General features: G+C 37.2%; 2 protein-coding genes across 5 annotated transcripts in view; one reads left to right on the top strand and one right to left on the bottom strand.

The window, feature by feature from the left end:
- Positions 1-18,065, top strand: part of LOC126188137 (E3 ubiquitin-protein ligase CCNB1IP1-like) — a 230,645-nt gene extending 212,580 nt beyond the window's left edge. For 2 of the 3 annotated variants that reach the window (XM_049929631.1, XM_049929645.1), the window contains one exon: positions 17,250-18,065. In XM_049929631.1, coding sequence (XP_049785588.1) covers positions 17,250-17,332 — 83 coding nt within the window. In that variant the 3' untranslated portion in view covers positions 17,333-18,065. The remainder of the gene's footprint in view (positions 1-17,249) is intronic. The other variant, XR_007537824.1, reaches the window with a different exon arrangement.
- LOC126188128 (ubiquinone biosynthesis protein COQ4 homolog, mitochondrial) overlaps positions 17,689-22,667 on the bottom strand; it is a 104,045-nt gene continuing 99,066 nt past the window's right edge. For both annotated transcript variants that reach the window (XM_049929610.1, XM_049929619.1), the window contains one exon: positions 17,689-18,157. In XM_049929610.1, coding sequence (XP_049785567.1) covers positions 17,995-18,157 — 163 coding nt within the window. In that variant the 3' untranslated portion in view covers positions 17,689-17,994. The remainder of the gene's footprint in view (positions 18,158-22,667) is intronic.

Below are 22,667 nucleotides of genomic sequence, written 5' to 3'. Positions count from 1 at the left end.
TCTGACACACCGGTGTCAATGTGTTCTTTTTTCCATTTCCAGGAGTGTATTTTTATGATGGGTGAGAGTGGGTCTGATATGACACTAGCACATCTCATCATGACTGAGCAAGGTATCTCGTCAATCCCTGAGGACATTTTATTCTTCATTGTTTTTATTATTCGATTAACTTCCAATTTGTTCGTGGGAGGTAGCAATAATGAATTAACACTTTGTTCTTCTGGGATTGATGTTCTACTAATCAACAATTTTTACTCAGATTGATTGGACTATTTATGAAGTAGTCATTAATGTAATTTGCTAAAGTAAGATTTCTGACTAGCACACCTTGATCATCTTTTAAAACAAAGTCATCTGGATTTCTAACGTTTTTTCTTTTTTTACTACATTCCATATAGCTTTTGATTTGTTTGCTGACCCAGCAATTACACTGTCATTGTGCATTGTCTTGGCTTTTCTTATCACCTTCCTGTAAATTTTCTTTTATGTCTTAACATCATCTGTGAAGTGTTCATCTTTGTTATCTTTTTTGAGTTGACTGATATGTTTTAGTGTTTGACTAGATACTCTAATAGCAGGTGTTATCCACTGGCTTGTGTTCCTAGGCATGACATTGATCTTTGTGAGCTTTTTTGGGAAACACATCTCAAATAGGGACATGAATGTAGAAGATTCCTCGGTTGATGTTTGTGCAAAGACATCTTCCCAGGTTTCATTAGCTAACCACTGGATGAAGGTATTCACTTTTTCTGTATAAAAGTGCCTTTTGTATCCCCACTTATATTTTACTGCCTTGGAGATAGAGTAATTTATGTATGTTAATAGTGTATTGTGATCTGGAAGACCTAAGTTTTCATTTAGTGGCTCAGTGATACCATTCTCCATATTTGTGAAAATATTGTCTAAAAGAGAAGATGACAGTTCCGTTATTCTGGTGGCATCTGTAAAGAGTGGTTTCATGTGGAAGCTGCTGAGTATACTCAAAAGCTGTCTTTTTTCATCACTTTCAATTAACAGGTTAATATTAAAATCACCACATAAAAATAATTTCACTTCATTACTATAAAAAGTGTTTAGTACTGCTTCTATTTTTTTGAAGAATATGTTTTTGTCACCCAGTGGAGATATATATATTGTAATGACAACTAGTTTTTCACTTTTCTCCTCAGTTTTTAACTCTATGGCACATGATTCAAAATGTTTTTCTATATTTAGATGGTCCAATTCTGTTTTCACTTTGAACTGCAGTCCTACTCTAGAGTAAATGCATACCCCACCATTTTTAAAAACACTTCGGCAATAATGTGATGCTAAATTAAACTTGCTTATATTTATGAGACTTAATTCACTAGCCTTGCACCAGTGTTCAGATAAACAAATACAAGAGACATCAGCAAGATTATTTAAAGCTACTTCTAGATCTAGTACTTTGTTTCTGAGGCACTGAATATTCTGACACATTATCCTGACTGTTTTGCAAGTATTGTCATTACCTGGTAATGTGCTGCTTTTTCCATAGTAGTTGTGACTTATCTGAAAATTTTCTAGCTGATTTGTCACAATCTTTTCCTTTTCTTTGTCTGAAGCCATAAAAAATCCTTATTTAATGACGTAGATGTACCTTGTCTTTGACTCCTCCTTAGGCAGTGTTGAGTTGCTGCAACTGTTGTTGATGGTTTTGTTGCTGCTGCTACTGTTGTTGTTGGTTCAGTTGCTGCTACTGTTGTTGCTGCTGCTGTTTCTGTGGCCGGAGGTGGTGGTGGTGGTAGTGGTAGTGGTAGTGGTTGTGGTTGTGGTGCTGACAGGATTCTTTGTGCTGTTGCTGCCTTTGATTCTTTTATTGGCACTATTTCTGTTGATGTTGGATCTGTTGTTGTAGTATCTGTTGGTTTTGTTGTTGTTTCCGCCGAAGGTTTAATTGCAGTTACTGATTGTGGTTTGACCATTTGTGGTAATTTTACTGCTGCTAATGGTGATGATTTTGTTGTTGCTGTTGCTTCTGTTGTTGTTGCTACTTGTGATGAACCTGCTGTTATTGATTTTTGTGGTGTTACTGTTACTGTCGTTGATGGTGCTGCAGGTGTTTGCTGGTGCCTTTTTATTTCATCCAATACTTTCTGTGCTACAATTTTCTTCCCTAGGCCATTCAAGTGAAGGCCATGAGAAGTGTGGAATCTCCGACCAATGCCACTAATATCAACAACACAAACATTTTCGAATTGACTGCATATACTGGTAAAACTCTCATTAGCAGCACTAATCTCTTTGTTCACACAAGACCAGCGTGGCAGATCATAGCGATGTGGAATGTTGACAAAGAGAATGTTTGTATGAGGCAAAAGAGCCAGATGCTTTTTCAATTCTAAGCAGGCTTTAGAGGCTTCATTTTTATATATCGTTAGAGCCACCAAACAAAGCTACAAAGTCTTTTAAAGTCAACTTGATAATATCATACGTGTAGACATTCTTAATTACCTCCGAAAGGGGAGCCCCAGGCTTGACATAACTCGTAGATTTCACAACTGATGCCTCATTAACAAGAGAGGCTATTCCGCGCCCGTGGCTATCAGCTAGAATGTGCAGTTTTCCCATGTGATTATGTACTTTTTGCTGTGACCTAGGCATATGTTGACATGAATTGTGCATAGGCCTATTCAGGGGAGCAGCAACGGCTGAAACATGTACCTGCATATCTTCAAATACATTTTCTGAACCACTATCATCACTTATTTCGCTTAGCACTTCGTATCTGTTTCGTAATTGAATAGGTGGGTTTAGTCTGGCCCTGTAGACATTGGTATCATATTTCCTTTCTGACGATGAATTTTCGTGTGTTTTCGGCGACCGATCAACTTTTGCACACCAAGAACGGAACTTTGTTTCGCATACGCCATTACTGCCTACTCTCCCGTACTTTTTACACAAGTTATGACTTATATCTTTGCTACTATAGGTAATGGTTCCTGAGTGGAGTTAACTGTGCGATTTATTTACGCCCATTGTGTTCAGCTGCGGGGATTTGTTGCACTTGTGTTGTAAAACGCGTATCTCTTCCACTAACACTGCAATGATATTGTTTGTGTAATCCGCCTTATTAAGTTTTTGCACAGGATCTTCTCTGCTACATTTTGCGCAGAACCAAATCTTACGTTTAGGATTTACGTTAACACATGAATAACGAAACACAGTTTTACATATCGTGCACATTACACCTTTAACCACACGTTTCTTGCAGTGGCAGGGATCCGAACTTAATAATACACTTGTTTCCCCGAAAGATGATGTAGATGCTCCACATGTGTAATTCTCCTTATTACTTCTTGTGGTTCCACAGTTTTTTTCTGCGACTTTCTTTATTATGTAGCATGGCATGCACAAGTTTTCACAATACACACTGACTATACTGCTCGATAAACACTTTTCCTCGTTATTTTTACACGTTTTTCCGGACTTTACGCACCCGCGATCCCCACTCGGCGCCATATTCTTGAGTAGTGCTTCCATAGTACCCAGTGATTGCCAATACAACACTGCATGGTATCCACCTTAGGCTTCCATGTTTATTCTCATGCCTGTTGGGGCACCTTCACATGCATTATCATCCCATAAGGCAGCTACTGCTGGTATCAAAGACAAAGTGAACTTGTATCCATTCTCACCATCCATGTTAGCAAGTTGCCTCAGAATCTCAATCGTTTCTTGAATCTGTCTCTGTGTGATGATTCAGACTGTAAAGTGGGCTCTCATTGTATTGGCTGCCTGATGTTTCTGCCGTAATGGCTAACAGCACTCCTGTGACTGTCCCATTTGCTGCAGTAAACAGTGAGAGCATTAATTCATTAGTGTACTTGTTGGTGCCCCTCGTTTGTCAGTATCAGGTAACACAAAATAAAAACTACTGTAAATAGAGGCTAAATCCCACTTCACCACACCTGTAATCTAAGCAGAAGTCAAATTCAGTGATGTTCTTCACATATTGATTCTAACAAGGGAAACTCCCCATCGAAACCCCTTCAGATTTAGTGGTAAGAAGGTCCAGTGGACAGCTCATCAAAAACAGAACACAAATCAAGCATGAAAACAGGAAGAAGGTGTACTGGACTGTGAAAAAAAAAAAAAGTAAAATAGAAACAGTGAATGGTCCAAGAACAAGAAGTGCAATATAGAGTTGCCAGGCAGAGAAATGAAGTCGTGGTTACATTATTTGACTGCAAAGTGGTTGAGCCATGTTTAAACCTTCCTTGTGCCTTCTTCTTCATGTTTCTACCCCTCCCTTTATTAAAAATTTGTGGCTGTGTTGTGGCGTAATGTCCATTTGCAACAGTGAAGTGTAAACTACGAACCTATGATGCCAGTTAATTGTGCACAATTACTCTATTAGCAGCCAAAATGAAGTGGCTTTCGAACAGGAACTGCAAATGTTTGATGACAATGTGACAAATCAACTGACTCCTCCACTGGAAAACACGTCTGGCGTGTCATATACAGCATTAGTGACAGTACGTGTGTCATATGATAGGAACCTCTTATTATCGATGCACCTAATTTGAATGACTGGTAAGTGAGTGAGATGTGCCTCCTTGCTCGATATAGGTGTGAATGTGGTCACTCCCAAGGAAAGTATTAAAACATAATAGTTTTTCACAGAAGCTGCAGCAAATAAATGCAACAGTTTCACAATAACACAGTTTCTCTATGCCCTGTCAAAACATATGTTTTTATCATTTTTGAACTTGCATTCCACTTTGGAAGTCTTGATTCTTGAATTCCTTTGTTGTACCATAATTGACAACCATCTATTTGTTGTTTTCATTCCTGTGAGATGTCTATGTGGTATCTTTCCTGTTGTCACTATTCATCACACTTACAAGCAACTGTAATGTATTATTACCACATGACTCATATTCTATAATCAGTGTGCAGTATGACAACTGCCAAAAACATTTCAATGACTGGATGGACAGTTCATAATCTAATAATAATAATAAAACCCGTGGGGGCCCGGGAAAAGAATAGGCCTCCAGTCTGTTCTGCCAGTCGTATTGTTGTTGTTGTGGTCTTCAGTCCTGAGACTGGTTTGATGCAGCTCTCCATGCTACTCTATCCTGTGCAAGCTTCTTCATCTCCCAGTACCTACTGCAACCTACATCCTTCTGAATCTGCTTAGTGTATTCATCTCTTGGTCTCCCTCTACGATTTTTACCACCCACGCTGCCCTCCAATGCTAAATTTGTGATCCCTTGATGCCTCAAAACATGTCCTACCAACCGATCTCTTCTTCTAGTCAAGTTGTGCCACAAACTTCTCTTCTCCCCAATCCTATTCAATACCTCCTCATTAGTTGCGTGATCTACCCACCTTATCTTCAGCATTCTTCTGTAGCACCACATTTCGAAGGCTTCTATTCTCTTCTTGTCCATACTAGTTATCGTCCATGTTTCACTTCCATACATGGCTATATTCCATACAAATACTTTCAGAAATGACTTCCTGACACTTAAATCTATACTCGATGTTAACAAATTTCTCTTTTTCAGAAACGATTTCCTTGCCATTGCCAGTCTACATTTTATATCCCTCTACTTCGACCATCATCAGTTATTTTACTCCCTAAATAGCAAAACTCCTTTACTACTTTAAGTGTCTCATTTCCTAATCTAATTCCCTCAGCATCACCCGACTTAATTCGACTACATTCCATTATCCTTGTTTTGCTTTTGTTGATGTTCATCTTATATCCTCCTTTCAAGACACTGTCCATTCCATTCAACTGTTCTTCCAAGTCCTTTGCTGTCTCTGACAGAATTACAATGTCATCGGCGAACCTCAAAGTTTTTACTTCTTCTCCATGAATTTTAATACCTACTCCGAATTTTTCTTTTGTTTCCTTTACTGCTTGCTCATTATACAGATTGAATAACATCGGGGATAGGCTACAACCCTTTCTCACTCCTTTCCCAACCACTGCTTCCCTTTCATGCCCCTCGACTCTTATAACTGCCGTCTGGTTTCTGTACAAATTGTAAATAGCCTTTCGCTCCCTGTATTTTACCCTTGCCACCTTTAGAATGTGGAAGAGAGTATTCCAGTCAACATTGTCAAAAGCTTTCTCTAAGTCTACAAATGCTAGAAACGTAGGTTTGCCTTTTCTTAATCTTTCTTCTAAGATAAGTCGTAAGGTTAGTATTGCCTCACGTGTTCCAACATTTCTACGGAATCCAAACTGATCTTCCCCGAGATCCGCTTCTACCAGTTTTTCCATTCGTCTGTAAAGAATTCGCGTTAGTATTTTGCAGCTGTGACTTATTGAACTGATAGTTCGATAATTTTCACATCTGTCAACACCTGCTTTCTTTGGGATTGGAATTATTATATTCTTCTTGAAGTCTGAGGGTATTTCACCTGTCTCATACATCTTGCTCACCAGATGGTATAGTTTTGTCAGGACTGGCTCTCCCAAGGCCGTCAGTAGTTCTAATGGAATGTTGTCTACTCCCGGGGCCTTGTTTCGACTCAGGTCTTTCAGTGCTCTGTCAAACTCTTCACGCAGTATCATATCTCCCATTTCATCTTCATCTACATCCTCTTCCGTTTCCATAATATTGTCCTCAAGTACATCGCCCTTGTATAAACCCTCTATATACTCCTTCCACCTGCCAGTCGTAAAAGGTGATGAAAAGAACAAACCACTAATAGGGCTAACCCCCCCCTTTTAGTGTGATAAGTTGGTTCCGGACAGAACTAATGAAGCCTCGGACAAGCGCTGTCATAGTCGGGGACGACGCTTGAACCCTATGCCCTTCCACAATGGTAACGACACTGCTAGCCACACAGAAAATTATTTAAATCCAAATAGAGGTGTTTTGCAGGATATGCTTCCTGTGACCACTCTAGAAGGAAAACAAAGACAGAGGATGAGAAGGTCAAATTACGTTAACCGACACTTCATGTTCTGTTATTAACAAGCAACAAACTTAGGAACGAACACAACTGGATACAGATCACAAGTATACACAACATTTGTTACCCGATGCCCAGATTAAAATTTTTAACAGAACAACAACTAGCTGATCAGATCCGTGTAATAATCAAAAATAACAGGATACCCCAGTCAGAATTAGAAAACATCAAACAAAAAGTACAACAAATACTGGAACAAAATAATGTGCAATCAGAAGAAGAAGAAAGTACAGTAATGGACTCAAACATCCCAGAGCAAACAAACAAAGAAAAACACACATCAATTAAACAATCAGAGGAAAACGAAATTTTAAGACAGCCACCAGTACAAGCACAAATAGAACACGAAGTGACACACATGGTAGATATAGAAGAAAAATTTTAGCTGACATATATAGAATACAAAGACACAAATACAGACATTAGACCATTCTTGCATAGACCACCAAATAACCCACGAGTCGAAACAACAATAACAACTATCAACACAATCATACACAACAAAATAAATGAAAATACAACTATGGAAGAGTTACAACTACTGGTTTATATAGGAGCACTCACTACACTAAATACACACACTAGGCAGAGATCAGAACCAACCAACACACAGAAGAAACCCACAAAACCAGCATGGCAACACAAGCTACAGATCAGAATAGAAAAACTGAGAAAAGACATCGGACAGCTAACACAATTTATAAGAAATGAAATATCAGACAAAAAATGAAAAAGGTTAGGTAAAATCTCACAACAAGAAGCGATAGAGCAATTAGATGAAAAGAAGCAGAATTTACAAGCCAAACGACTTAGAAGATACAAAAAAAGTGAAAATAGAAGGAAACAAAACCAAACATTCAGCACAAACCAAAAGAAATTTTACCAGACAATAGATAACACACACATTAAAATAGACAATCCACCAAACATAACAGACATGGAACACTTCTGGAGCAACATATGGTCAAACCCAGTACAACATAACAGGCTTGCACGGTGGATACAAGCAGAAACAGATACATACAAGATGATACCACAAATGCCTGAAGTGATAATTTTGCAACATGAAGTCACCCAAGCAATTAATTCTACTCACAATTGGAAAGCCCCTGGAAAAGATAAAATAGCAAATTTCTGGCTAAATAAGTTCACCTCAACACATTCATATCTAACTAAATTATTTAACAGTTACATTGCAGACCCATACACATTCCCTGATACACTTACACATGGAATAACTTATCTGAAACCTAAAGATCAAGCAGACGCAGCAAACCCAGCTAAATATCGCCCCATAACATGCCTACCAACAATATACAAAATATTAACTTCAGTCATTACACAGAAATTAATGACACATACTACACAGAACAAAATTATAAATGAAGAACAAAAAGGCTGTTGCAAACGAGCACGAGGATGTAAAGAGCAACTGATAATAGATACAGAGGTGACATATCAAGCTAAAACTAAACAAAGGTCACTACACTACGCATACATTGATTACCAAAAAGCTTTTGATAGTGTACCCCACTCACGGTTACTACAAATATTGGAAATATACAAAGTAGATCCTAAATTGATACAGTTCCTAAATATAGTAATGAAAAATTGGAAAACCACACTTAATATCCAAACAAATTCAAATAATATCACATCACAGCCAATACAGATTCAGCGTGGAATATACCAAGGAGACTCATTAAGTCCTTTCTGGTTCTGCCTTGCTCTGAACGCACTATCCAACATGCTAAATAATACAAATTATGGATACAATATTACTGGAACATACCCACACAAAATCACACATTTGCTATACATAGATGATCTAAAACTACTGGCAGCAACAAATCAACAACTCAGCCAATTACTAAAGATAACAGAAGTATTAAGCAATGATATAAATATGGCTTTTGGAACAGACAAATGTAAGAAAAATAGCATAGTCAAGGGAAAACACACTAAACAAGAAGATTACATATTGGATAACCACAGCGACTGCATAGAAGCGATAGAAAAAACAGATGCCTATAAATATCTAGGATACAGACAAAAAGTAGGAATAGATAATACACAAAGCAATCACTCATATAAATACATCGGCTACACCACTGAAATTTCATAACCACTTCTACAACCCTTTAGATCACATAACATCAACAGATAAGAAGAAAGTAAATTGGAAAAAGAAAACACTACATGGCAAGCACCCGTATCATCTAACACAGCCACACATCGATCAAGACGCATCCAACACATGGCTAAAAAAAGGCAATATATACAGTGAGATGGAAGGATTCATGATTGTAATACAGGATCAAACGATAAACACCAGATATTACAGCAAGCATATTATTAAAGATCCCAATACCACAACAGATAAATGCAGACTTTGCAAACAACAAATAGAAACTGTAGATCACATCACAAGCGGATGTACAATACTAGCAAATACAGAATACCCCAGAAGACATGACAGTGTAGCAAAAATAATATATCAACAACTTGTGATACAACATAAACTAATAAAACAACATGTTCCCACATACAAGTATGCACCACAAAATGTACGGGAGAATGATGAATACAAATTATACTGGAACAGAACCATTATAACAGATAAAACAACACCACATAACAAACCTGACATCATACTCACCAATAAAAAGAAGAAATTAACACAACTAATCGAAATATCCATACCCAATACAACAAATATACAGAAGAAAACAGGAGAAAAAATTGAAAAATACATCCAACTGGCTGAGGAAGTCAAGGACATGTGGCATCAGGATAAAGTTGGCATTATACCAATTATACTATCAACTACAGGAGTCATACCACACAATATCCACCAGTACATCAACGCAATACAGCTACATTCAAACTTATATATACAACTACAGAAATCTGTAAGTATTGATACATGTTCAATTACCTGAAAGTTCCTAAATGCAATGTAACATGTACCATACAGTTAAAAGGAAGTCACGCTTGATCAAGACACCTTCTTCCTATTTTCATGTTTGACCTGTTTTCAGTTTTTGACAGGATATTCACTGGGCCATCTTACCACTAAATCTGAAGGGGTGCAATGGGGAGTTTCCCTTGTACAAGAATAATAAAATAATGCTATATAAAATATGAATATGGCACTAGCCCAGCAGCAGATACATACTAGTGAATGCCAGTTGTAATGGTCACCTAGTCATAGATATTGCTAATTGCTATAATCGCACTATTTCACTCCCATTTACCGAGCTTGTTAGCACTTGATGTTAGGTTGGCACCATTAAAATGCATTGTGTTGTGGTAATCGCTGCTACTTGCTGGATCGCTGCCATGTCTCGATGCTGATGCTGGCTCTAAATCTGGTTGTCTAGGGTTAAAAACATGAGGTCCCGTGTTTTTTATGTGCTTTTGATGATAAAGAATGAGCGAAACCAGCAAATATGTAAACTTCAAATATTTATTACTCTGGTGGCCATCTTAATTCCACTGTCCACCAAAGACCATGACACAACACAAAGTAGTACTTCCTTTACATGTTCTTTGCATTGTTTATCCACCTCAAACAATAACACACTTTACCAAAGTGACATTCCGACTGCCTCCCGACCCTTCTTGCTGCTTGTATTTGTAACATTGTCAAAGAACTACTAAAAAGAGATATAGTTTATAAGTCACATGTACATCTGTTATCATAATTTGTGCAGAAAAGTTATTAATTTGCATCGAGTGACATAATTTAACATGTTATTAAAATGACAAGACAGATTTGTTGACGTGACAGAATAATTCTTTGTTACAAAAAGGCCGTTTTTTAGAAGTTTGTCAATTGACTTCTCTAATTTGCATAAATATGTAAATAACATGAATTATTAAGAATTACATTGGTTTTCGTCTAAAATAGGATTGATTACATGAATACTGAGTGAAAAAGCTCCTAGTGAACAAATAGGTTTCAGTGGGTGATTTTTATTTAAGGAGATCCAAAATACCTAAGTTGGCCACTATTTTTCGTACTTCATATTAATTATTTAAGATGAACTTAGTGTTTTTACATGATGACATTTGCTGTATCAGTGATCAAGTGATATAAACTTTTGTGTGGGTCAGTTATTCAGTATAATTTAATGGGTTGACTGTTTATGGAGACATGTTATGCAATCATTGTTAACATACACAATAACTTTTCTATACTCATAAATACTCGTTAAACTGGTTGAATTTGGAGGGTATCGCATACTTCGGTAAAGTAAAGCCTTTAATATGTTCCGTTACAATACCCCCCTCGGGTAATATCATTTACAGAACGTTAATGATATTAGCCGACTAGGACAAATGTGTCAAATGGTTAAAATTTGGGAAAGTACTACTTTAATAATTTTTTTTGTTTTACTATGCATAATGTGTATGTATACAATGACCGTTACACCATTTCAAAATGACTTTTTCCTGCAAATATTTTAGTTGTGTTGTTTCAAATGCACTTTGTGTTATGGCTCTCAGTATGACAGCATAATAAAAATATTTAGTAATATATGAAAGTAAAAAAAAATGTTAATCTTTGCTCCCAGTGAGCCACATGGAAAATGATCAAAAACAGACACAAATATATCACATGCGATTTTAAGATATATAAAAAATATATGTAAATTATTTCAAAGTCAGTTCTCATTGAGTCACAGATTAATCAAGATAATAGAAGGAACATAAATATATTACATATATGGACAGGTCATATGTCCATAGGAAAATATTGCAACTGTCTGCTCTTTTTGAGCCACATAAAAGAAATGAAAACAAAGAACAGAATTATAAGTATGGACATGATAGATAAACACAAACACTAGAGAAGTCACATGTATGAATATAATATGCATTTGAAAAAAAGGAAATATTTAAAAAACTTGTCTCCCATTGAGACACATAGTCAAGACAGTACAAGAACATATTAATACTAAAATTGGACACTTAAATTGGTCACAACATAACACAAACATCAAACTTGGTGAACATCTGATTAGCTGTAGAAAATTGTACACAAATCTTATGCCTAAGAACACAATAATAACAAAATGATGGGTCTTGCACAACAATTTTTACATTGTCTTTTATTTGGTGCAAGTATGTCCCATATTCAACAATACAAAAGGAAAGTAATAAATGTTTGTCACCTTCTTGCCCGTTGCAAGTAAAGAAGATGTCTCAAAATTTAATATTCAATAGTGACAATAAAAATATAAAAACATTCTCTCAGAGATCTGGAACTTTTCCAGGGTCTGTAGGATGAGTGGTAGTTGCTATTTGACCCACTCAGTAAAAATCTTTGCTGATAACATGCTTTATGGAAAATGGGTAAGTAACTGTATTCAAACAGGGAAATGTGCTTAATCATGTTTATATGGTTTCAATTCAGTGATGTTTCTTAATCCAAATAACCTTCTTGATCTGGGAAAGATAAGTCTATACACATTAGGATGTGGGCTTTCTTTTATTTCAAATGGACAAATGTCAATGTTTACTTTAACATATGGACAACCTAGCTCAACATCTTTGTCTATTTCAGTATTTTCAAACAATAGATCATTTTCAATTTCTTTAGTTCCTAAGTCTAATGTCTCTTTCCTACACTTAGACACATCCCTCTCTGTTTGCAAAGCATTGACATTTAAACATAATCCTTTGTTTTCATCTGTTCCTTTTAACACTGTGTTGTCACTTAACAAACTACTGTTTTCACCCCATTTTTTTATAAAGTCCACTACGGATTCTTGTCCACCATGTAGGATACAAGGTTGCACTTACCTTTGCTAATTCTTTCCAAAAGGCATCTTTGTTTATACAATTTCGATAGTTGTTCCACAAAACTTCTAAAAAATTTTCCCCTTTTTCTTGAAAACACACATTTACATTCCATCCCTTTATATTTTCTTTAATATTATTATTATTACCATTCTCATAGATTAGTGTTTTATAGTTCCCAATAGGCAATAGCTTGTCCTCAGATACACATTCCCTAGTCTGCATTTCACTTAAATTAACCTCATTATTACCCATGTTTGTCACATCACTTACCTTTCCCACATAATCACTTTTCAATTCTACAAATACTTTTATTTCTTCCTCCACACTCTCATCAATAACATCACTTGATTTAGGATCATTATTTAAATGTCCCTCTATTACTTCTTACTCCTCCTCCACAACAACCCCATCTTCAGTTTCCCCCCTTTGTATCTGAATCTCAGCAATTGAGTCTTTGGCTCCATTAAACACTTCGTCATCCCCCTTCTTATCAAATAAACCCCCCAAAATAGATTCTATTTGTGGTATGTCTGACTTGTTATTAACACCAGTATCTTTTTCAGCCCAACTATGGAACTCTGCAATACCTTCAACTTCTGCACTTTCACTAACTACCTGTGCTTGAACACTGTTTTTATTAACTGTATCACTTTTACTCATAGTATCCCAAAACCTTTTATTAAATTCTAGTTTATTCATTCTAACAACATCAGTATTTTCATGGTACTTACTCTTTACATTGTATCTTCTCCTTTTCCAGTTTCAGTTATGTGTCGTCCTGTCATAATATTGTCTAGCCCCAAAACTACGGACATCTAGTGGGACTGTCCACCGTTTCCCGGCTGGTTCTCTCGGTCTGTCCATTTGTAGTTGTCGTTTTGTTCACTAGTTTCAACAAACCCCCTTCTATCTTGTTCTCTTCCCCAATACCTATTTCTATCAGTCCTGTTATCTCTCCTCCATCCTCCCTCCTGTGTATTGTTTCTGAAATCATTTTCATATCTCCTATCTCCCCTATTTGGAGCATTATTTCCAGAATTTTCAAAGTCTCTCCTCCCATAATAATATCTATTTACATTCCTGTTCCACCCCCCATACTGGTTGTTGCCAGAGCCAAAACTTTGGTTATTTTCTCTTTCCAAGGCCCTATCTAATCTATCTACAAATTTCAGGAACTCTTCCATTGAATCGTCTGGTCCATGGACCAATTCCCACTGCAGTCTCTCTGGTAACCTTCTTTTTAAAACATCAATTTGTGTCATAATATCAAAAGAGTTATTCAAGTGAGCAAGTTTTTTCAATTGATCTCTGCAAAATTTTTGCATTCCCCCTACTTTCCCTCTATACACTGGTCCATTTAGAAATTCTGACTTTAATCTGGCTTGTATGGATTGTGACCAAAATTTGCAAATAAACTTAGCTTCAAACTCTTCAAAAGTATTCCAAGAATCATTATTCTCATTTGCCCAGGATAGGGCCTCCCCTTCTAGAAACCATTTTACTAACTTAATTTTTATGTTATCTGACATTCCTACAACAAACATATCCTTACATTGATGAATAAAGTCAATAGGGTGCAGATTTTCACCAGGAAAGCATTTCACTTGGATGTGCCCATACATTGTATTTTGATTGTAAATCGTTTCTTTGGACATCAATGCGTCCTCCAATTGTGTATATTTAGTGTGTATATGTTCTACTTTTGTATCTACATTAGTGGTATACAGGTTGTATTCTTGTTTAAGGTTTTCTGATGTTTTGTCTATTCTCTGATCTAATCTTTCAACTTCAGTATCTACTCTGTTGTAGATGACAGCAATGCTGTCTGTGTTAGCTTGTATGTTTTCATTTAAACTTTCAACTTCAACTTGAAATTCTTTTCTGAAGTGTATCAACTGTTCTCTAGTGTCCTTACTGAGGGTAGTTTTAATTTCCTCACACTTCTCATTGAGATGAGTACTTAATAGATCAAAATTCAAACTTAACTTATCCAGTCTATCTGTGTTTTCTTTAAGTTTCAAACTTACTTGTTCACTTGATTGTTTAAGTTGCGAGCTTATTTGAGTTGCAAACTCTGCTAGCCTCTCTGTTAAGTTTAATTGTTCACCATCCCCTGGTTCAATTTTTACATTTCCTACGATCTCATCACTCTCAGGTAGAGACATGTTAACTATTAATTATTTTAAATGACAACAACAAAATACCTTGTTTTATGTAGCTATGCTAGGATGTCGTGATCGGTGTTCCTGTTGGCTTTCTTCACTTCTATTCGGTTTTATCGAAGCTGAAGTCTTGATTGATGAATTCCATTGACATAATCCAGACGTTAATCTTCCGAGCGGTGTGATGATAGTTTTTCGTAGTCGCACTAACACACTTTATTTTATTTATTTATTTAATTTTTTTTTTTACTTTGACATATTTTCACTGTTGCCACACTGTACAAGTAAACTTTTTTGGAATGCTAAGCACTTACGAAATTTATCGCTGCACTATTATCATCGATGCACTTAAAGATCCCGGCTGAGCCCCCACTTTTGTAATGGTCGCCTAGTCGTAGATATTGCTAATTGCTATAATCGCACTATTTCACTCCCATTTACGGAGCTTGTTAGCACTTGATGTTAGGTTGGCGCCATTAAAATGCATTGTGTTGTGGTAATCGCTGCTACTTGCTGGATCGCTGCCGTGTCTCGATGCTGATGCTGGCTCTAAATCTGGTTGTCTAGGGTTAAAAACATGAGGTCCCGTGTTTTTTATGTGCTTTTGATGATAAAGAATCAGCGAAACCAACAAATATGTAAACTTCAAATATTTATTACTCTGGTGGCTATCTTAATTCCACTGTCCACCAAAGACCATGACACAACACAAAGTAGTACTTCCTTTACATGTTCTTTGCATTGTTTATCCACCTCAAACAATAACACACAAACACACTTTACCAAAGTGACATTCCGACTGCCTCCCGACCCTTCTTGCTGCTTGTATTTATAACATTGTCAAAGAACTACTAAAAAGAGATATAGTTTATAAGTCACATGTACATCTGTTATCATAATTTGTGCAGAAAAGTTATTAATCTGCATCAAGTGACATAATTTAACATGTTATTAAAATGACAAGACAGATTTGTTGACGTGACAGAATAATTCTTTGTTACAAAAAGGCCGTTTTTTAGAAGTTTGTCAATTGACTTCTCTAATTTGCATAAATAAGTAAATAACATGAATTATTAAGAATTACATTGGTTTTCGTCTAAAATAGGATTGATTACATGAATACTGAGTGAAAACGCTCCTAGTGAACAAATAGGTTTCACTGGGTGATTTTTATTTAAGGAGATCCAAAATACCTAAGTTGGCCACTATTTTTCGTACTTCATATTAATTATTTAAGATGAACTTAATGTTTTTACATGATGACATTTGCTGTATCAATGATCAAGTGATATAAACTTTTGTGTGGGTCAGTTATTCAGTATAATTTAATGGGTTGACTGTTTATGGAGACATGTTATGCAATCATTGTTAACATACACAATAACTTTTCAATACTCATAAATACTCGTTAAACTGGTTGAATTTGGAGGGTATCGCATACTTCGGTAAAGTAAAGCCTTTAATATGTTCCGTTACACAGTCCAACAGTGTGTGGCAAGATATCTTTATAACGGTGATGATGCTGTCACATACTTGGAAAAGATATTTGGAAATATTATACACTTAGGTTTTGGTTTTGTTCCTTCATTTCACCATTTTTAGTAAAAAAATAAACCACCTCTTTCATTTTAATGGTGTTTGCTATTTATCCTTGAATAAACCAGAGAAATTTGGGGACGTTACTTACATATCTAACGCAAGTGCTCTTCAATTTGGCTGTCTCAACAGTTTTTGCTACTGCATTAGTTGACGTAATGTTATGTCACATAAAATGAAACAGTTTAAACATGCTCCAATCTTCAAAACAGTTGATACAATCTTGAAAATATATTGTTCTCCCCAGTATACCTCAAATGAATATTAGAGGCACATATGTAGAGGATCCTGCACTAACACAAAAGATATTTAAAGTTACCAGTTATTGTCCCTTCTCCTGTTGCAATTGTATGTACTGTGCAGAATGTCTGCTATATTATTGAATTATTTTACTTCAAATTGAAACAGAATTTGAGGAATTAAGATCAATTTGTAATTTGTATTTGTTAACAGAACAACTAGAGTAGTGACGGTACATAAAATTGAGGAAACATATATCAATTTTGTAGCTGCTGGAACTTTAAAGAAAGTAGCATTTAGGAACCAATTTAAAAGATAAAAAATAAAATAAAGCAAGAGATTCATTTTTTTATTTTCTATATGTATGTCTGTCAGCTGGCTTTGGATTTGATTGTTTCAATAATTAATAATTAAACGTAGAAAGATACTGTATTCTGGTGAGTTAATTGTGATTTTAAACAGTACTATTCTTTATAACAGAATTCACATTCAAGCCAGTAACACCATCGCCTGATGCGACAAGACAGTGGAGAAATCCTCTTGTGAAACGACAAAGAAAATAGAATTAAAATGTGGACTCTTTTGACACTGGATATGAGGATGCAATGAAGACAAGTATTATTTTATATAAATTTGGACTTATTTCCATTTGAAGACCAGTGTGTGTTGTATTTCATACCTTAATTTTTGGCATGTATACAGTTTTGTTAAGTAGAATTTGCACAAATGACTCTTTATCAACAACAAATTTGAACAAATCACTCACATCACAGTAATTTTTTCCTCTTTTTAAGGACAATGCATATTTTGTGGCAACTGTTGCAGTTAGGCTGTTTTCTCTAATTTACATTTAAAACCATTAAAAGTAATATATTAACATAGCACAGAGAAAATGTGGAAGAACGAAATAAAATCAATGTTGTGCTGTAAAAACAATATATTTTCTTGTGGATACAAAAATGTGCACTGCCACTGTGATTTTTTATTATTTATTTCATATGAATAATTTGAAAGACCTGTTGAAAGTGGATAAACTTTGTATAAATATTTCTACAACTGTGTAGCTCATTGGATTTCATCACAATAAATATTTTCTGCATTGAGCACTACAAACAACCTTGTCTACACTCTTGACATGTGTCTTCTTGAATACCAGAGAGCAACCTTACAGCAATTAACTGATATTCTTTAATTATCAACAGAACTTTTATGTTTCCATTAGTGTTCACGTCTTTGGTATTTTTAATGGTGTTATATGTACCTCATTAAGAAGATCAGAGACTTGCTGTTCCCAACGTTTCTCAAAATATATGTTCAGCAAAAATTCACTTGTCAAACCTGTTTTAATTGCCCAAGGTAAGTAATATTGCACATACTTCTTCCTTTGCCTGAAAATAAAAAATAGCTCTTTATGTTGTTTGATGAGCATATATAACAATTGTGCATGCAAATCAGACACACACAAATTTATAATTCTATGAGAAAATTTATTGGAACAGCTTTTCTCTTGATGGTGCACAAGGTAAAACATTGATGTTGATAGTGTGCAGCAATGTCTTAAGAGATTAAAAATTGTGGTGTGTCATAATTTTCCCCCCAAGCACATTACTTTACGAAGCAGACATGAAGTAACAAACTTCTAGAAATTCTTCAATGTCAGCCAGCTGTTTAAAATGTAAGGAAGTTATGATGAAATCTCAGTAGGCTACATAGTTCCCACATTAATCATTTCTCAAGATAAATGTACTTTGCATGAGCAGTGAATTGGCACATAAATGAAATACATTGCATCATTTATCAGCATATAATGTTTCTGGAGCAGTAAGTTACGATCCTGAATAATTAAGTTTCACTACCATAGTTTCAGAATACTGAAAATAATATCTCAATTTTAAGGGCCCCAGTCCACTATAGCTTAATTTATAAGTGTAACAACAAAACAGTCAATTATTGATAAAATTATTTAACTCAATAGATAAAAAAATGTAGTAACCAAGCGGCGGCAGAACACACACATAAAAGACTGTTGTGATTGGCAAGCTTTGTGGAGCCAGTGGCTCCTTCTTCAGACAGAAGGATTGAAGGGGAAGGAAGAAGGGTGAAGGAAAAGGACTGCAGAGGTCTAGGAAAAGGGATAGATATTAGGAAAGTCGCCGAGAACCGCGGGTCATGGGAGAATTAATGTACGGGATGAGAAGGAAAGACCGATTGTCGGGGACTGCATCGGACGAGATTTGAAAACCTCAAACAGTCAGTTCTGTCGACGATGCTACAGATGATTGGCAGCCTTTACTACTTCAGCTAGCTGTGCAAAACCAGAGAGAATATCTTCCAATTCAAAGCGACACACGTAGTTAGTACCGATATGAGCCACTATCTGCAGTTGGCTGCACCCTGTGTTCTTCATGGCATCTGGAAGCACCCGTTCAACATCTAGAATAACTCCTTCCGATATGCACACAGAGTGATCATTGGATTTCTTCCCCTACTTCACAGCCTTAGCCTTAAGGGGCCCCATTATACATCTAACATTGGAGTTCCCAACTTCCTGTAATCTCAGCCTCTGTGAATGCCCAGACCTTGCAGGCTGAGAAGATTCCTTTGGAACAGAGCGAGCAACTTCATCTGGCTCAGGTACTTTGTCAGCCACAGATAGAATCTGAAATTGTTCGTCAGACAAACTGGGGAGGCTCTTCCCTTGGTCCCTTCGAAATTCTTTCACTGTCGGCCACACCTTTGAACAACCTCGCACTCAGTCACGGGCAATACCTGGGGCAGCCACAGTAATTGAGATTATACTCAAAACTTGAAGACATTAGTATGAAAAGGGAAGAGAAAGAAGATGAGATGGGGGATATGATGATATAAAAAGCAGTGAAAGACGTAAGTTGAAACAAGGCATCTGGAGTAGTCAATGTTACCTCAGAATTATTTAGTCCTTAGAAAACATACCATGACAAAATTATTCCATCTAATATGCAAGATACACATGAGCCAGGTGAAATATCCTCAGACTTCATGAAGAATGTAATAATTCTTACTTCAAAGAAAACAGGTGCTGACAGGTGTGAATACTTCTGAACCATTAGTTCAGTAAGTCACTGATGCAAAATAGTAACTCAGAGTACGTATAGAAGACTGGAACTGTTAGAAAAGCTGCCCTTGAGGAAGATCAGTTTGGGTTCCAGAGAAATGCAGGAATACAAGAGACAGCGCTGACCCTATGACTTGCCTTATAAGGTAAATTGAAAAAAGGCAAACCTATGTTTGTAGCATTTGTTGATTTACAGAAAACTTTTGACAATGTTGGCTCAGATACACTATTTGAAATAGTGAATGTAACAGGGAAAATAGAAAGACCTAAAATTATCTTTAAATTGTACAGAAACCAACTGCAATTATGAGTTAAAGTACCTCAGGGGGAGTTTAGTAGAGAGTTAGAAGGACTGTAGCCTATCTCCCCCTCCCCCCCCCCCCCCCCCATGTTATTCAAACTGTGCACTGAGCAAGCAGTGAAGAAACCTGAGTAGAAGTTTGGAAAGGGAATTAAAGTTTTTGGAGAAGAAATGAAAACCTTGAGATTTAGTAATGATATTGTAATTCCATCAGATATAGCAAAGGACTTTAAGATCAGTTGGGACTGCGACTGCTGTGTTCGGATGCAGGCTGAGTTGGCATCCCTTCGTTCCCAGCTTCAGGCAGTATTGGCTTTGGTCACATAGCTTGAGGCTGTTGCCAATGGGCATCACTGTGGGGGTCCAGACGGGGGTTTGTCAGGGACAGCCACCTCGTCCCACGCATCCCCTGATCGGACTACGACTGTGGCTGCCCGGGATACTGCCCACATTGAGGCTGACCCCTCACCCATGGTAGAGTGGGAGGTCATCTCGAGGTATGGCAGGGGGTGAAAGACATTCTGGAGGGCTGAACGGAAGGCCTCTCCAGTTTGTCTGACGAACCGGTTTCAGGCTCTGTCTCCAGCTGATACTGATCTTCGGCCAGACATGGCTGCTTGTCCTGTTCCAGAGGTTGCCCCTCACTCTGCAAGTTCCGGGTGGTCGCAGAGGGTGGGCTTACTGGTAGTTGGGAGCTCCAATGTCAGGCGCGTAATGGGGCCCCTTAGGATATGGCTGCAAGGGATGGGAAGGAAACCAATGTGCACTGTGGGTGCATACCGGGGGGTGGGAGTCATTCCAGATGTGGAAAGGATCCTTCCGGATGCCATGAAGAGTACAGAGTGCACCCATCTGCTGGTGGTCACTCATGTCGGCACCATTGATGTGTGTCACTATGGATATGAGGAAATCCTCTCTGACTTCCGGCGCTATCTGATTTGGTGAAGACTGCCAGTCTCATTAGCCTGATGAAAGCAGAGCTCACCATCTGCAGCATTGTCGACAGGACTGACTGTGGACCTTTGGTACAGAGCTGAGTGGAGGGTCTGAATCAGAGGCTGAGACGGTTCTGTGACCATGTGGGCTGCAGATTCCTTGACTTGCGCAATAGGGTGGTGGAGTTTCTGGTTCTGCTGGATAGGTCAGGAGTCCACTACAGCTGCATTGGTAAAGTACCGGAACTTCAAGCACTGATAGAAAGCACCGAAGCTGAAATCGTTATAGGTATGGAAAGCTGGCTGAAGCCAGAGATAAATTCTGCCGAAATTTTTACAAAGGTGTTTAGAAAGGATAGAGCATACAACCGGTGGTGGTGTGTTTGTTGCTGTTAGTAGTAGTTTATCCTGTAGTGAAATAGAGGTGGATAGTTCCTGTGAATTATTATGGGTGGAGGTTATACTCAACAACCGAGCTAGGTTAATAATTGGCTCCTTTTACCAACCTCCCGACTCAGCAGCATTTGTGGCAGAACAACTGAGAGAAAATCTGGAATACATTTCACATAAATTTCCTCAGCATGTTATAGTCTTAGGTGGAGATTCAATTTACCAGATACAGACTGGGACACTCAGATGTTTAGGATCGGTGGTAGGGACAGAGCATCAAGTGACATTATACTGAGTGCACTATCCGAAAATTACCTCGAGCAATTAAACAGAGAACCGACTCGTGGAGATAACGTCTTGGACCTACTGATAACAAACAGACCCAAACTTTTCGACTCTGTAAGTGCAGAACAGGGAACCAGTGATCATAAGGCCGTTGCAGCATCACTGAATGTGGAAGTAAATAGGAATATAAAAAAAGGGAGGAAGGTTTATCTGTTTAGCAAGAGTAATAGGAGGCAGATTTCAGACTACTTAACAGATCAAAACGAAAATTTCTGTTCTGACACTGACAATGTTGAGTGTTTATGGAAAAAGTTCAAGGCAATCGTAAAATGCGTTTTAGACAGGTACGTGCCGAGTAAAACTGTGAGTGACAGGAAAAACCCACTGTGGTTCAACAACAAAGTTAGGAAACTACTGCGAAAGCAAAGAGAGCTTCACTGCAAGCTTAAATGCAGCCAAAACCTCTCAGACAAACATAACCTAAACGATGTCAAAGTTAGCACAAGGAGGTCTATGCGTGAAGCGTTCAGTGAATTCGAAAGTAATATTATATGTACCAACTTGACAGAAAATCCTAGGAAGTTCTGATCTTACGTTAAATCAGTAAGTGAATCGAAACAGCATATCCAGACACTCTGGGATTATGATGGCATTGGAACAGAGGATGACACGCATAAAGCTGAAATACTAAACACCTTTTTCCAAAGCTGTTTCACAGAGGAAGACTGCACTGCAGTTCCTTCTCTAAATCCTCGCACAAACGAAAAAATGTCTGACATCGAAATAAGTGTCCAAGGAATAGAAAAGCAACTGAAATCACTCAACAGAGGAAAGTCCACTGGACCTGATGGGATACCAATTCGATTCCACACAGAGTACGCCAAAGAACTTGG

The sequence above is a fragment of the Schistocerca cancellata genome, chromosome 1 (genome assembly GCF_023864275.1).
Source record: "Schistocerca cancellata isolate TAMUIC-IGC-003103 chromosome 1, iqSchCanc2.1, whole genome shotgun sequence".
Taxonomy (NCBI): Eukaryota; Metazoa; Arthropoda; class Insecta; order Orthoptera; family Acrididae; genus Schistocerca; species Schistocerca cancellata.
This window is presented reverse-complemented; position numbering and strand designations above follow the sequence as displayed.